General features: G+C 35.9%; 1 protein-coding gene across 16 annotated transcripts in view; it reads left to right on the top strand.

The window, feature by feature from the left end:
- Positions 1–612: 612 nt before the first annotated feature.
- Positions 613–16,200, top strand: part of LOC115230212 (putative sodium-coupled neutral amino acid transporter 10) — a 66,848-nt gene continuing 51,260 nt past the window's right edge. For 11 of the 16 annotated variants that reach the window (XM_029800424.2, XM_036499560.1, XM_036499556.1 and 8 more), the window contains exon 1: positions 613–737. In XM_029800424.2, coding sequence (XP_029656284.1) covers positions 669–737 — 69 coding nt within the window. In that variant the 5' untranslated portion in view covers positions 613–668. Of the gene's footprint in view, positions 738–4,925; positions 5,109–16,200 lie in introns of those variants that run through there. The other 5 variants (XM_029800422.2, XM_029800420.2, XM_029800423.2 and 2 more) reach the window with 2 other exon arrangements.

The following is a 16,200-nucleotide window of genomic DNA, read 5'->3' as shown; positions in this document are numbered from 1 at the left end:
AAAAGATGTTTTATAAAAACATTCTACCAGTATACGAAGTTTAAAAGTGTTTAGTAAAGTGGAAATTATTTTTAAGCCGTTCAAACCGAAAAGATCTTAGAGGTACAACTCACTTTTGGCAACGTTAGATAAAAGTATCTTGCTCAAGGACACAACACGTCGCCAGGAATCGAACTCACGATCTAGATCGTGAGCCGAATACCCTAACCACTAGTCCACGCGCCTCGGCGATCTGGCAGAATCGTTAGCACGCCGGGCGAAATGCGTAGCCCTATTTCGTCTGCCGTTACGTTCTGAGTTCAAATTCCGCCGAGGTCGACTTTGCCTTTCATCCTCTCGGGGTCGATAAATTAAGTACCATTTTCGCACTGGGTCGATGTAATCGACTTAATCCCTTTGTCTGCCCTTGTTTGTCCCCTCTATGTTTATCCCCTCGAAGGCAGTAAAGAAATATATATATGCAAAACCAACAACGACGCTATTCTTCACTTCTACTCCAGTAAGCCGTCACCTACCCGACGACGGAGCTATTCTTCACGTTTACCACCATAAAACAAAATATTTACTTTTCACATTAACAAAAAGCCAGGCCTCTGCTACTACCACATAACCCACTCCTCTTACTACCACCCCTACTATAACCATTAAACTTGACATCGTTGGAAACTATGCCACGTTGCTATCCCTTAAAATACCCCTGTTTGCTTTCAAAGTATGTGTTGAGAAAGTTATTCCTAGTAAGTTATGAACTATCTTCTATATCACTTGCCTGCTTCTTCCTCTCATTTCGCTTATCTGTCTGTTTGTATAAAATGTTTAAATTAAATTGAACTATAATTGGTTTGTTTTTCCATTTCCTGTATAATATATATATATATATATATATATATACATACATATATATATATATATATATATATATATATATATATATTATATATATATATATATACATTTCATAATTGAGGGTAAAAATTAATTAGTTATTAATCAATTTCACCAAGTAGTGTTCTGTATGTAAAGGACCTTAAGGCGTATTCAAAAATTACATTATATAATTAGGGCTTAGTAAAATAAATTACTTTGCCACATACTGGACTTTCTAGAAGTTTGGCTGCTATTCTAGTAAGTTCAGTATGTGGCAATTATATATATATATATTCAATAACAATTGAGAAACGGCTTCGATAGGCCATTCGACCCACTAGAAAGAGCAGCCAGGACTCAAACCGCCAAGTAGTAGTAATTCAGAAATTAAAGAAAAATTTTTTTTTAATTTCCTTTATTTCTGAATTACTACTACTTGGCGGTTTGAGTCCTGGCTGCTCTTTCTAGTGGGTTGAATGGCCTATCGAAGCCGTTCCTCAATTGTTGTTGAATTTATATATAGTCTTGACTATTTTCTCTTTCTCACTAGACCGCTGGTGTGCGAAAAAATTTCTATTGAATTTTTTGCTACCCTATATTGATTAATTATATATATATATTATATATTACATTATATATAAGGAGAGATCTTCTTTAAGTATTAGAAATAGCTGAAGAAATTCTTTAGCTGCTATTTCTAATGAGTTCAGTATGTGGCAAAGTAATTTATTTTACTAAGCCCTTATATATAATGTAATATTTTGAATTCGCCTATAATGGTCCCTTACATACTGAATACTTGGTGAAATGATTAATAATTAATTAATTTTACCCTCAATTGTGAAAATATATATATATATATATATATATAATATATATATATAATATATATATATATATATATATATATATATAAGTTTGTAAAGTATTTCTATACGCATATATATATCGTTTCTGGAAAACAAATCCGGATAAGAAACACATTCTATGATGTAAAGCAGTATATATATATATAAAATGAGGAAGTTCGGTTTATCGGATCACCCTAGATTATGAGATATCGGATAATCCGGCCTTCCTAACTTTTAATATATACAGGCATACTTCACCCTACGTCGTTAATTGGTTCCAGGAGACTCGACTTACGTCGAATTAATTTGTCTCCAGGCTAGACTAGGCTATGCCGAATTTACTTATCTCTAACCACACCCAGTTTTGTTCTTTAATTATGAATGCATTTTCGATAATACGTGGTTGATTAAAACCTATTCTAAACTTACAAACAATTTTTATTTTTTGGCGATGTTTCGATTCCCAGACCGGGCGTTGTGAGTGTTTATTAAGCGAAAACACCTAAAAGCTCCATGATGCCCCGGCAGAGGATGGTGGTGATCCCTGCTGTACTCTTTCACCACAACTTTCTCTCACTCTTACTTCCTGTTTCTGTTGTACCTGTATTTCAAAGGGCCGGCCTTGTCACTCTCTGTGTCACGCTGAATATCCCCGAGAACTACGTTAAGGGTACACGTGTCTGTGGAGTGCTCAGCCACTTACACGTTAATTTCACGAGCAGGCTGTTCCGTTGATTCGGATCAACCGGAACCCTCGTCGTCGTAACCGACGGAGTGCTTCCAAATTTATAAATGCAGTTTGAAATAAGACTGGTTAAATATTAATTATTATTTAGTTGAGCAAATTGACCCTAGGACTTATTCTTTGTAGGCCTAGTACTTATTCTATCGGTCTCTTTTGCTGAACAGCTAAGTTACGGGAACGTAAACACACCAACATCGGTTTGCAAGTGATGTTGGGGGGATAAACACACAGACAAACTTATACATACACATACATATATATATCCGGATCTTTTCGGTTTGACCGGCAGTTTTTAAAAATAATTTCTAGATAACTAAACACTTTTAAACTTCCAATACTGGTAGAATGTGTTTATAAAACATCTTTTTCTCTTGGCTTTATTGAGAAAATTCTATTGTTTGTAAGATATTTGTTGTTGTTTTTTCTTCAATTTCTGCAATTTCAACCAATCAATGACGTCTATTGAGGTAAAAAAAAACATTCTGTCCCTCGTTTAAAAAACAGATTGGGTTTATTTACATTTGTGAAGAAAATAAGGATACCCTTCCCCCAACCCCTAACCCTAAATCAGATTGAAATGCAATAGATCGATACTAGGGTCATAATTATGGGTGACAATTTCACATGACACCGCTAGAAAAAACTGCCGTTCAAACCGAAAAGATCCTATTTTAGGGTTAGGGTTAGTTAGGATTAAGGGTGGTGGGGTAGGGTATCTTTTTTTCTTCACAAATGTAAATAAACGAGGGACATATTCATACGGCACAGAATGCTTTCACCTCAATAGACGTCATTGATTGGTTGAAATTGCAGAAATTGAAGAAAACAAAACAACAAATATCTTACAAACTATAGAATTTTCTCAATAAAGCCAAGAGAAAAAGATGTTTTATAAACACATTCTACCAGTATACGAAGTTTACAAGTGTTTAGTTACGTGGAAATTATTTTAAAAAACTGCCGGTCAAACCGAAAAGATCCTACACCTCAATGCAATTAGCAACCTCGCTTGTCACAATGCACTTAGTAATGTCACCAGCTTGCAGAACGATGTTATCAACAACGTCGCTTTGTCACGGCGTAGTTAGCAAGCAGCAACCAGTATCCAGCTCGGTGCCAGTTAGCAACCGATGCTAGTCGTAGGATCGCGGTTTCGATTCCCAGACCGGGCATTGTGAGTGTTTATTGAGCGAAAACACCTAAAGCTTCACAAGGCTCCTGCTGTACTCTTTCTCCACAACTTTCTCTCACTCTTTCTTCCTGTTTCTCTTGTACCTGTATTTCAAAGGGCCGGCCTTGTCACATTCTGTGTGCCACGCTGAATATCCCCGAGAACTACGTTAAGGGTACACGTGTCTGTGGAGTACTCAGCCACTTGCACGTTAAATCCACGAGCAAGCTGTTCCGTTGATCGTATCAGCTGGGACCCTCATCGTCGTAACCTATTTCTTTATTACCCACAAGGGGCTAAACATAGAGGGGACAAACATGGACAGACATAGGTATTAAGTCGATTAATTTATCGACCCCGAAAGGATGAAAGGCAAAGTCGACCATGGCGGAATTTGAACTCACAACGTAACGGCAGCCGAAATACCTATTTCTATTTCTTTATTACCCACAAGGGGCTAAACACAGAGGGGACAAACAAGGACAGACATAGGTATTAAGTCGATTACATCGACCCCAGTGTGTAACTGGTAATTAATTTATCGACCCCGAAAGGATGAAAGGCAAAGTCGACCTCGGCGGAATTTGAACTCAGAACGTAAAGACGGACGAAATACCTATTTCATTACTACCCACAAGGGGCTAAACACAAAGAGGACAAACAGACGGATTAAGTCGATTATATCGACCCCAGTGCGTAACTGGTACTTATTTATCGACCCCGAAAGGATGAAAGGCAAAGTCGACCTCGGCGGAATTTGAACTCACAACGTAACGGCAGCCGAAATACCGCTAAGCATTTCGCCCGACGGTGCTAACGATTCTGCCAGCCGTAACCTATTTCTTTATTACCCACAAGGGGCTAAACACAGAGGGGACAAACAAGGACAGACATAGGTATTAAGTCGATTACATTGACCCCAGTGCATAACTGGTAATTAATTTATCGACCCCGAAAGGATGAAAGGCAAAGTCGACCTCGGCGGAATTTGAACTCACAACGTAACGGCAGCCGAAATACCTATTTCTTTACTACCCACTAGGGGCTAAACACAGAGGGGACAAACAAGGACAGACATAGGTATTAAGTCGATTACATCGACCCCAGTGCGTAACTGGTACTTAATTTATCGACCCCGAAAGGATGAAAGGCAAAGTCGACCTCGGCGGAATTTGAACTCACAACGTAACGGCAGCCGAAATACCGCTAAGCATTTCGCCCGACGGTGCTAACGATTCTGCCAGCCGTAACCGACGGAGTGCTCCTCCTAATCGCAACGCACGTAGTTTCGTTGCTACTGCTCAATGCGTGTAGCGACCTCGCTCGCTTTGTACCGCTTTCTCTTCAACGTCGTCAGCGATATCGCCATTATGATGACGTTTCACACACACAGGGTTCCTCCTTCGTCGAATATTTCCCTCTGACCAAACAAAAACAAGGCGTTTTCTCACTTTATCCCACTTCTTAGATCCAGGTAATTATCTATTTTGCTCGTGTCTGATGTGGTTAGCAATACTAATTAGAATCGCGACGGTGTTGATGAGTTTCTGTTATTGATAAACGCAATTAATTACAAAAAAAAAAAAAAAAAGAAAAAGAAAAAGATCTTTTTGTCATATTTGCTGTTTGAGTCTTAAACTTTTATTTTGTGCAGTGTTCACATCTGGATTGTCTTTTTATCTATTGCTCTCTCTCCCTCTCTCCACGAAATAATTATCTTCTCTCTCTCTTTCTCTCTCTATATATATATATGTATATATAAATATATGTATGTATATATGTATGTATATATATATGTATGTATATATATATGTATGTATATATTATATATGTATTATATATATATATGTAGTATATATATATATATGTATATATATATATATGTATGTATATATATGTATGTATATATATATATGTATGTATATATATACGTATGTATATGTATATATATATGTATGTATATACGTATGTATATGTATATATATGTATATATATATGTATGTATATGTATATATATATATGTATGTATATTATATATGTATGTATATATATATATGTATGTATATATATATATATATATGTATGTATATATATATATATGTATGATATTATATATATATGTATATATATATATATTATATGTATATATATATATTCTATATATGTATATATATATATATATATGTATTATATATAATATATATACATGTATATATATATATATACCATGTATATATATATATATATATGTATCTATATATATATATGTATATATATATATATATGTATATATATATATATATATACATGTATATATATATATATGTATATATATATAATATATATTATATATATATATGTATATATATATATACATGTATATATATATATATATACATATACTATATATATAATATATTATGTTATATATATATATTATATATACATATATCTATATATATATACATACATATATTATATATACATATATATATATATATATATATATATTTATGCACACTCACGTATTCGCATACAAATCCATCTGTCGTTATCTCTAATCCATTTCCGTGTCGCTTTCTATTTCTCTGTCTCTCCCCACCTCTCTCTCTCTCTCTCTCTATATATATATATATATATATATATATGTGTGTGTGTGTATATATATATATATCTTTGTTACTGCTGTTTTTTGATCTGTCAGTTTGTCTCGCTGCTTCTACCTACGAGCTTATACATCGAAAGTGTTTACCTTTTCAAAAGTGCTTCCCTACAAAGCGAAATCATATATAGATATGCGTGTGTGTGTGTGTGTGTGCAGGTTTGGCTTGTGTGGTAAGAAGTTCGCTTCTCAACCACATAGTTCTGTGTTCAGTCCCACGGCGTGACACCTTGGGCAAGTGTCTTCTACTATATCCTCGGGACTACCAAAGTCCTTGTATGTGGAGTTGGTAGATGGAAACTGAAAAAAATCCCATCCTCTCTCTCTCTCTCTCTCTCTCTCTATATATATATAATATATATATATATATATATATATATATACTTTATTTAAAGCAGCAGAAAATTCAATAAAACCTGTTACTCTGAGTTTCCCGTTGCCGTTCATCGGACAGTTTTAAAGCATATTACTCTACCACTGGTATTTGAGTACTCTTTTTTTCCACCCTGTTTCACATTTATGTGTTTACTCCGGTATATATATATATATATACATAGAGGGCGCATGTGTCTAGAGATTGTGATTTTAATTCCTGGGCTAGATTTTGTGTTCTTGAGCGAAACACTTCATCTCACGTTGTTTTGACACCTGACGCGTGGTACACAGCGCACCTGTTCAGACAACGAACTATAAACAAATCATTAGTGTAGGTCGTTCGACAGAAAGCTGAACGTTCATACGTCGTCTTCGACGGGAGAGTCCATCAGCCACACACACATACACACAACGGGTTTCTTTCAGTTTCCGTCTACCAAATCCACGGCCCGTTGCTATAGAAAACACTTGCCCAAGGTATTACGCTGTGGGACTGAACCCGGAGCCATATGTTTACGTATCAAACTTCTTGACAGACAGCCACGCCCGAGTCTCTGTAGTATATTGTTTGTGAGGAAGGCGGAGAGCTGGTAAGAGTTTCATTTTTACCCCATTTCGGGTAATTTACCTCCTGTCCGACGATCCCTGCATTAGCGGGTTTTTTCCTTCGTTTGAGTAATATAAAGCTTTCCCTTTCGTGAATATCTCGACAAAAACTTTCGTGAATAGACGAAAACTAGGACTACGTATCGAATATGAATGCGTGGAGATCAGAAAAATAAGTCCTTTGAATTATGTCATATAAGTTTAATGGACGAAGAGTGCAATAGTTAAATGTCAATGACATTTACATCCGTCTACCTGTTTGTATTATGAGTTGAAATACAAAAAAAGCAAGGCTTACACTTTTCTTCGTGGGAAAACACGTCTGCTTTTGACAAAGTAAACATTTCTTCCCAATCACGCGGCCATACGAAACTTTGAGCGGATTTCTAGTTTAACGCAGAAAGCGCGACGGGTCACGATCGTGGCCGTCAGGCGCAGGTCGACAGGCCACGAACGTCCTCCAGATAGATGCATTTAATTTATCGGCGTTTGTTGAAATGTCTGTCAAAAGATAGTTCAACTCATGACTTTTCAGATGGTGTAAAACTTGCCACCATTATACGGAAATCGACGGAAAGGTCTACTAGAGACGAAAGATCGCCGACAGTTTAACTATTTTTCGTTTTCTATGTGTGCAAGGAAGTCTCATTTTCATAAAATGTGCTCAGTAGTCCATGCTATCTGAGCGCAAATAGCAGCTCTTCATGGGTTAAGCATCCCATATAACTCCTCATAACTTTTTAATTTTCTGGAATTTTCACAAAATCTTTGCGCATGAGAATTCGTATATTATATATATATATATATATATATATATATATATATATATATATTTTACTCGTTTCAGTCATTTGACTGCGGCCATACTGGAGCACAGCCTTTAGTCGAGCAAACCGACCCCGGGACTTATTCCCTTTTTGTAAGCCCAGTACTTATTCTATCGGTCTCTTTTGCCGAACCGCTAAGTTTACTCTTTTACTTGTTTCAATCATTTGACTGTGGCCATGCTGGAGCACCGCCTTTAGTCAAGCAAATCGATCCCCGGGACTTATTCTTTTTTTGTAAGCCCAGTACTCATTCTATCGGTCTCTTTTGCCGAACCGCTAAGTGACGGGGACGTAAACACACCAGCATCGGTTGTCAAGCAATGCTAGGGGGACAAACACAGACACACAAACCCACACACTCACACACACACACATATATATATACATATATACGACAGGCTTCTTTCAGTTTCCGTCTACCAAATCCACTCACAAGGCTCTGGTCGGCCCGAGGCTATAGCAGAAGACACTTGCCCAAGATGCCACACAGTGGGACTGAACCCGGAACCATGTGGTTGGTTAGCAAGCTACTTACCACACAGCCACTCCGGCGCCTATATGTGTATAAAAAAATTAAATTTTTTTTTAAATCACAGTTTAAATATACGGACAGTCCGAATTTTTCGCCTGACTCCTAACAACCGACCATTAAATGGGATTTTAGGGAGAAAGATATTGATAAACATCAATTCGTCAGAATGACAAACAAGCGCGGACGGTTTGAGGTGGTCGTCAGATGTGTTAAAAATAACAGCCAAACACCCCTTAAATCACACAAATTTTTCTCTTTCTTTTTATGATTTTTACATAATTGTATGAATTCCTGTGTGTAGAACACACAGGATCCTTTCCTTTTGAATGGCAGATGTCAACACAATTTCTAGTTAACTAAACACTTTTAAACTTCGTATACTGGTAGAATGTGTTTATATAACATCATTTTTCTCTTGGTTTTATTGAGAAAATTCTATAGTTTGTAAGATATTTCGTCTGAAAATCCGAGCATTTCTGCAATTTTAACCAATCGATTACCTCCATTGAACTAAAATCATTTGCTGCATCTAAAACTGAGACAACATCCTGTAACTAACCCTAAACCTCACCCCTAACCCTAACCCTAATTTTTTTTTCTTAATTGTTAAATTAATTTAATTCCATTGCTTTTTACATGCGTAACAATTAAATTAATTTAACAATTAAGAAAAAAAAAGTTAGGGTTAGGGTTAGGGGGAGGTTTAGGGTTAGTTACAGGATGTTGTCTCAGTTTTAGATGCAGCAAATGATTTTAGCTCAAAAGAGAGCATAGGATTGGTTAAAATTCGAAAAATTAAACTATGTTAAACAAACAAATTACAATTTTCTCAAGAAAGCCAAGAGAAAAAGATGTTTTATAAACACATTCTACCAGTATACGAAGTTTTAAAGTGTTTAGTTAACTAGAAATTGTCTGCCGTTCAAAAGGAAAAGATCCGAACACACATTTGCAAAAAATTTCTGAAAATTCAAAAAAATAAAAGAATATTTATGAGGGGTTATATTGGGTGTATGAAGCAGAATTCCACCCTGCCCTTCTTTTTTCCTTGTATTTTTTCTAACACTTCGTCTTCATCCACTTTGTTTCCCTTCTTCATTGGCGTCTTCTTCGGGGGAAACCAGCAAACGAGAGGATTATATAGAAAAGGAGAATAGTTTTAGTATGTTTAGGAATAATAGAACTGTTAGTAAATCCGAATAAGTACTGGGCTTACAAAGAATAAGTCCCAGGGTTGATTGCTCGACTAAAGGCGGTGCTCCAGCATGGCCGCAGTCAAATGACTGAAACAAGTAAAAGAGTAAAGAGAGTATGTGGTGGTAATCTGTCTGTGTTGACATTCTAACGTGGCAAGTACTGCAAGTTTAATGGTAACTATAAAAATACCCGGTTAATATATGTAGTTCAACTCCCGGTCACCAAAACAACAAAAACCCCTAGTCTATTGGGTGTAAAAAAGCGTGTAGTAAATGAATACAAAAACGAAAATTTCCGCAAACGAATGGCGAAGGGGACTTTTGGAAAATTCACACGATCCGATTTTTCCCTCATAACTTTCAGGAAAATGGATCTATATTATTGAAATTTTATAAGAAATATCGTTCTAAAGGCATAGATTACAGTTATAAAGAAATTTCTGGGGGAAATGCTTTCTGAAGGGATGGGGAGAGGATTTCGGAAATTCACACGATGTGATTTTTTCCGTCTTTAACTTTCAGGATCTAGTTTAGCACCCAGTCCCCAAAACAAAATCAAAAATCAGTCCAACCAGTATTTCACTGCTACTTTATTTTATCAACCCCACAGCACTGAAAGGTAAAGTTAGTGTTAGTCTTCTATTATAATTCCATTGACATCTCGGATGTTTTATAGGAATATTAAATCTACCCCAGTATATCACTGCTACTTTATTTTACCAACTCCACAACAATGAAAGGTAAAGTTAGTGTTAGTCTTCTATTATAAACCCATTGACATCTTGGATATTTTATAGGAATATTAAATCTACCCCAGTATTTCACTGCTACTTTATTTTATCAACCCCACAGCAATGAAAGGTAAAGTTAGTGTTAGTCTTCTATTATAATTCCATTGACATCTGGGATGTTTTATAGGAATATTAAATCTACCCCAGTATATCACTGCTACTTTATTTTATCCACCCCACAACAATGAAAGGTAAAGTTAGTGTTAGTCTTCTATTATAATTCCATTGACATCTCGGATGTTTTATAGGAATATTAAATCTACCCCAGTATATCACTGCTACTTTATTTTACCAACCCCACAACAATGAAAGGTAAAGTTAGTGTTAGTCTTCTATTATAATTCCATTGACATCTCGGATGCTTTATAGGAATATTAAATCTACCCCAGTATATCACTGCTACTTTATTTTACCAACCCCACAACAATGAAAGGTAAAGTTAGTGTTAGTCTTCTATTATAATTCCATTGACATCTTGGATGTTTTATAGGAATATTAAATCTACCCCAGTATATCACTGCTACTTTATTTTATCAACCCCACAACAATGAAAGGTAAAGTTAATGTTAGTCTTCTATTATAATTCCATTGACATCTCGGATGCTTTATAGGATATTAAATCTACCCCAGTATATCACTGCTACTTTATTTTATCAACCCCACAACAATGAAAGGTAAAGTTAATGTTAGTCTTCTATTATAATTCCATTGACATCTCGGATGCTTTATAGGAATATTAAATCTACCCCAGTATATCACTGCTACTTTATTTTATCAACCCCACAACAATGAAAGGTAAAGTTAGTGTTAGTCTTCTATTATAATTCATTGACATCTCGGATGCTTTATAGGAATATTAAATCTACCCCAGTATATCACTGCTACTTTATTTTACCACCCCACACAATGAAAGGTAAAGTTAGTGTTAGTCTTCTATTATAATTCCATTGACATCTTGGATGTTTTATAGGAATATTAAATCTACCCCAGTATATCACTGCTACTTTATTTTATCAACCCCACAACAATGAAAGGTAAAGTTAATGTTAGTCTTCTATTATAATTCCATTGACATCTCGGATGCTTTATAGGAATATTAAATCTACCCCAGTATATCACTGCTACTTTATTTTATCAACCCCACAACAATGAAAGGTAAAGTTAGTGTTAGTCTTCTATTATAATTCCATTGACATCTCGGATGCTTTATAGGAATATTAAATCTACCCCAGTATATCACTGCTACTTTATTTTATCAACCCCACAACAATGAAAGGTAAAGTTAGTGTTAGTCTTCTATTATAATTCCATTGACATCTTGGATGTTTTATAGGAATATTAAATCTACCCCAGTATATCACTGCTACTTTATTTTATCAACCCCACAACAATGAAAGGTAAAGTTAATGTTAGTCTTCTATTATAATTCCATTGACATCTCGGATGCTTTATAGGAATATTAAATCTACCCCAGTATATCACTGCTACTTATTTTATCAACCCCACAACAATGAAAGGTAAAGTTATGTTAGTCTTCTATTATAATTCCATTGACATCTCAGATGTTTTATAGGAATATTAAATCTACCCCAGTATATCACTGCTACTTTATTTTACCAACCCCACAACAATGAAAGGTAAAGTTAGTGTTAGTCTTCTATTATAATTCCATTGACATCTTGGATATTTTATATGAATATTAAATCTACCCCAGTATATCACTGCTACTTTATTTTATCAACCCCACAACAATGAAAGGTAAAGTTAGTGTTAGTCTTCTATTATAATTCCATTGACATCTTGGATGTTTTATATGAATATTAAATCTACCCCAGTATATCACTGCTACTTTATTTTATCAACCCCACAACAATGAAAGGTAAAGTTAGTGTTAGTCTTCTATTATAATTCCATTGACATCTCGGATGTTTTATAGGAATATTAAATCTACCCCAGTATATCACTGCTACTTTATTTTATCAACCCCACAACAATGAAAGGTAAAGTTAATGTTAGTCTTCTATTATAATTCCATTGACATCTCGGATGCTTTATAGGAATATTAAATCTACCCCAGTATATCACTGCTACTTTATTTTATCAACCCCACAACAATGAAAGGTAAAGTTAGTGTTAGTCTTCTATTATAATTCCATTGACATCTTGGATGTTTTATAGGAATATTAAATCTACCCCAGTATATCACTGCTACTTTATTTTATCAACCCCACAACAATGAAAGGTAAAGTTAATGTTAGTCTTCTATTATAATTCCATTGACATCTCGGATGCTTTATAGGAATATTAAATCTACCCCAGTATATCACTGCTACTTTATTTTATCAACCCCACAACAATGAAAGGTAAAGTTAGTGTTAGTCTTCTATTATAATTCCATTGACATCTCAGATGTTTTATAGGAATATTAAATCTACCCCAGTATATCACTGCTACTTTATTTTACCAACCCCACAACAATGAAAGGTAAAGTTAGTGTTAGTCTTCTATTATAATTCCATTGACATCTTGGATATTTTATATGAATATTAAATCTACCCCAGTATATCACTGCTACTTTATTTTATCAACCCCCCAACAATGAAAGGTAAAGTTAGTGTTAGTTTCTATTATAATTCCATTGACATCTTGGATGTTTTATATGAATATTAAATCTACCCCAGTATATCACTGCTACTTTATTTTATCAACCCCACAACAATGAAAGGTAAAGTTAGTGTTAGTCTTCTATTATAATTCCATTGACATCTCGGATGTTTTATAGGAATATTAAATCTACCCCAGTATATCACTGCTACTTTATTTTATCAACCCCACAACATGAAAGGTAAAGTTAATGTTAGTTTCTATTATAATTCCATTGACATCTCGGATGCTTTATAGGAATATTAAATCTACCCCAGTATATCACTGCTACTTTATTTTATCAACCCCACAACAATGAAAGGTAAAGTTAGTGTTAGTCTTCTATTATAATTCCATTGACATCTTGGATGTTTTATAGGAATATTAAATCTACCCCAGTATATCACTGCTACTTTATTTTATCAACCCCACAACAATGAAAGGTAAAGTTAGTGTTAGTCTTCTATTATAATTCCATTGACATCTCAGATGTTTTATAGGAATATTAAATCTACCCCAGTATATCACTGCTACTTTATTTTACCAACCCCACAACAATGAAAGGTAAAGTTAGTGTTAGTCTTCTATTATAATTCCATTGACATCTGCAGAGGCAGATATGGTTTATGAGGTACAAAGAGGGTGAGATGTTTGGTGGAGGGGGGGCAATCTCAACTTTCTGAAATCCTCTTCTGCATTCAAACCTACTACCTTGCTACCCTGCAGCACTGCACTCTGTACACAAGTATCATACAATTTGCTTTGAACCCAATTTGCTTTTGTCTCTCTATTCATTTGTATTCTGTCGTCCAAGCACATTGACATTACGCAACCAGCAAAACCTGCTTCATTTTTATATGGCATTGTATTTCATACACAATCCTGTTTGCTTTGTAGCCTAGTCTTTCTATTATCCTCTGCATGTGCTTGAGGAGACCTATTGGGTCAAGTACATCAACATCAAAATAAAAATCAAATGGAAATTGTAGTTGTGATCCCTGTGCCGGTGGTACGTAAAAAGCACCATCTCAACGTGGCCGATGCCAGCGCTGCCACGACTGGCTTCCATGCCAGTGGCACATAAAAAGCACTAACCGATCGTGGCTGTTGCCAGCTCCCTGGCACCTGTGCCGGTGGCATGTAAAAAGCACCATCCGAACGTGGCCGTTCGCCAGCCTCCCCTGGCACCTGTGCCGGTGGCATGTAAAAAGCACCATCCGAGCGTGGCCGTTCGCCAACCTCCCCTGGCACCTGTGCCGGTGGCACGTAAAAAGCACCCACTACACCCAGAGTGGTTGGCATAAAAAGGGCATCTAGCTGTAGAAACACTGCCAGATCAGACTGGAGCCTGGTGCAGCCTCCTGGCTTCCCAGACCCCAGTCGAACCGTCCAACCCATGCTAGCATGGAAAACAGACGTTAAACGATGATGATGATGATTCAAACCTTGTACTGTGCTACCATGCAGCACTGCACTTTGTACACAAGTCTCATACAATCTGCCTTTAACCCTTTAGCATTTAAACCGGCTGTATCTGGCCAAAATATTTTCCCTGTTTTATGTTCAAAATGGCTAGATTCTGCCTTTCATACCTGTCCTACAATGTCATTCAAAAAAAAAAAAACAATCACATTATTAAAATCTCAAAGCCATGAGATGATAAATGATTAGTTAAAAATAATTCAGATAAATATTCTGAGTTCAAATTCTGCCGAGGTTGGCTTTGCCTTTCATCCTTTCGTGGTAGATATATTAAGTACCTGTGATGTACTGGGGTCGATGTGATTGACTTACTCCCTCTCCTAAAATTTCAGGCCTTGTGTCTATTGTAGAAAGGATTATCATTATTATTATTATTATTATTATTATTTATTGAGTGAGAGAGCAGTTCATGCCATCAAAGTGACACTGGGGTACAAATGTACGAAGCCCAGTATACCCATCATGACTACCCGTCTGATAAGGGTACACCAGACACATGCATCACAACCATATGTGCATGAAATGGATATATCATATCAAGATAAACAGCACATGACCTTGCAGTTGGGGCCCAGTTACAATTTTCTTCTGGTCGAGTAGCCCATCCTGCTCAAAAGGTCCCTGAATAAGGGTTGTTTAAGGATGTTGAACGAACCACCCATGTTTCCAGAGGTGAATTATCCAAACCTCTAACAATTCCTTTCAACACATGGCCATGATGCTCCCCCACTACTTCTGCTCGTGATCAGAGATGCACATATCGTCAGCCACTGAGGGACATGTTCAACTGGTTAAGGTCAAACAACTGACAAGCAAATCTGTGGTATTGAGCAGAATATTTGCTGTAGCCCATCTTTTATACCAAGACAAAACAATTTACATGATAACACTTCCAATCAGTTAAGATCAGAAGCCATGAAAGCCACTGTCTCGAACTGCATCAGGGCCTATGATTATTATTATTATTCATTTAGTTAGCAGGTATTTTATCTTGAGGTTTGGTGACAAGTACCTTCAAACCTGAAGAATCTTTCTTAAGATTCTTACTGAATATAGAAAGGCACTTTCCTGCAGATCAGCATTGTGGGTTTCAGTGTCAGTCTTTTAAAGAGTATTTTGGGTGTTGGGTCAAATGCATCAATTATCACAGAAATAATTATCATCTTCGTTCTCTACAATCTCCTCATCTTTCTGACAAGGCCCTGATATTTCTCAAGTTTTACAACTCCTTTGGTATCCATTCACTCCATAATCATTTGGTATTTCTAAGCCTTATGATCTTACACTGTTTATTTTGTCTTCTATAATCATTTCTGATATTCTTGCTTCAATTGTATGGTCAGAGAAGTCCCATACAATCCTATAATTCTTATTCTCATTTGCAGCCTCTGATTCGATTTGTTCTTACCACTTTCTTGTTATTTCAAAGCCACACACTCAGCTAACATCCCA

This window comes from Octopus sinensis, unplaced genomic scaffold, assembly GCF_006345805.1.
Source record: "Octopus sinensis unplaced genomic scaffold, ASM634580v1 Contig14929, whole genome shotgun sequence".
In the NCBI taxonomy this organism is placed as follows: domain Eukaryota; kingdom Metazoa; phylum Mollusca; class Cephalopoda; order Octopoda; family Octopodidae; genus Octopus; species Octopus sinensis.
The sequence above is the reverse complement of the archived record's forward strand: the minus strand, read 5'-3'. Positions and strand labels throughout refer to the sequence as shown.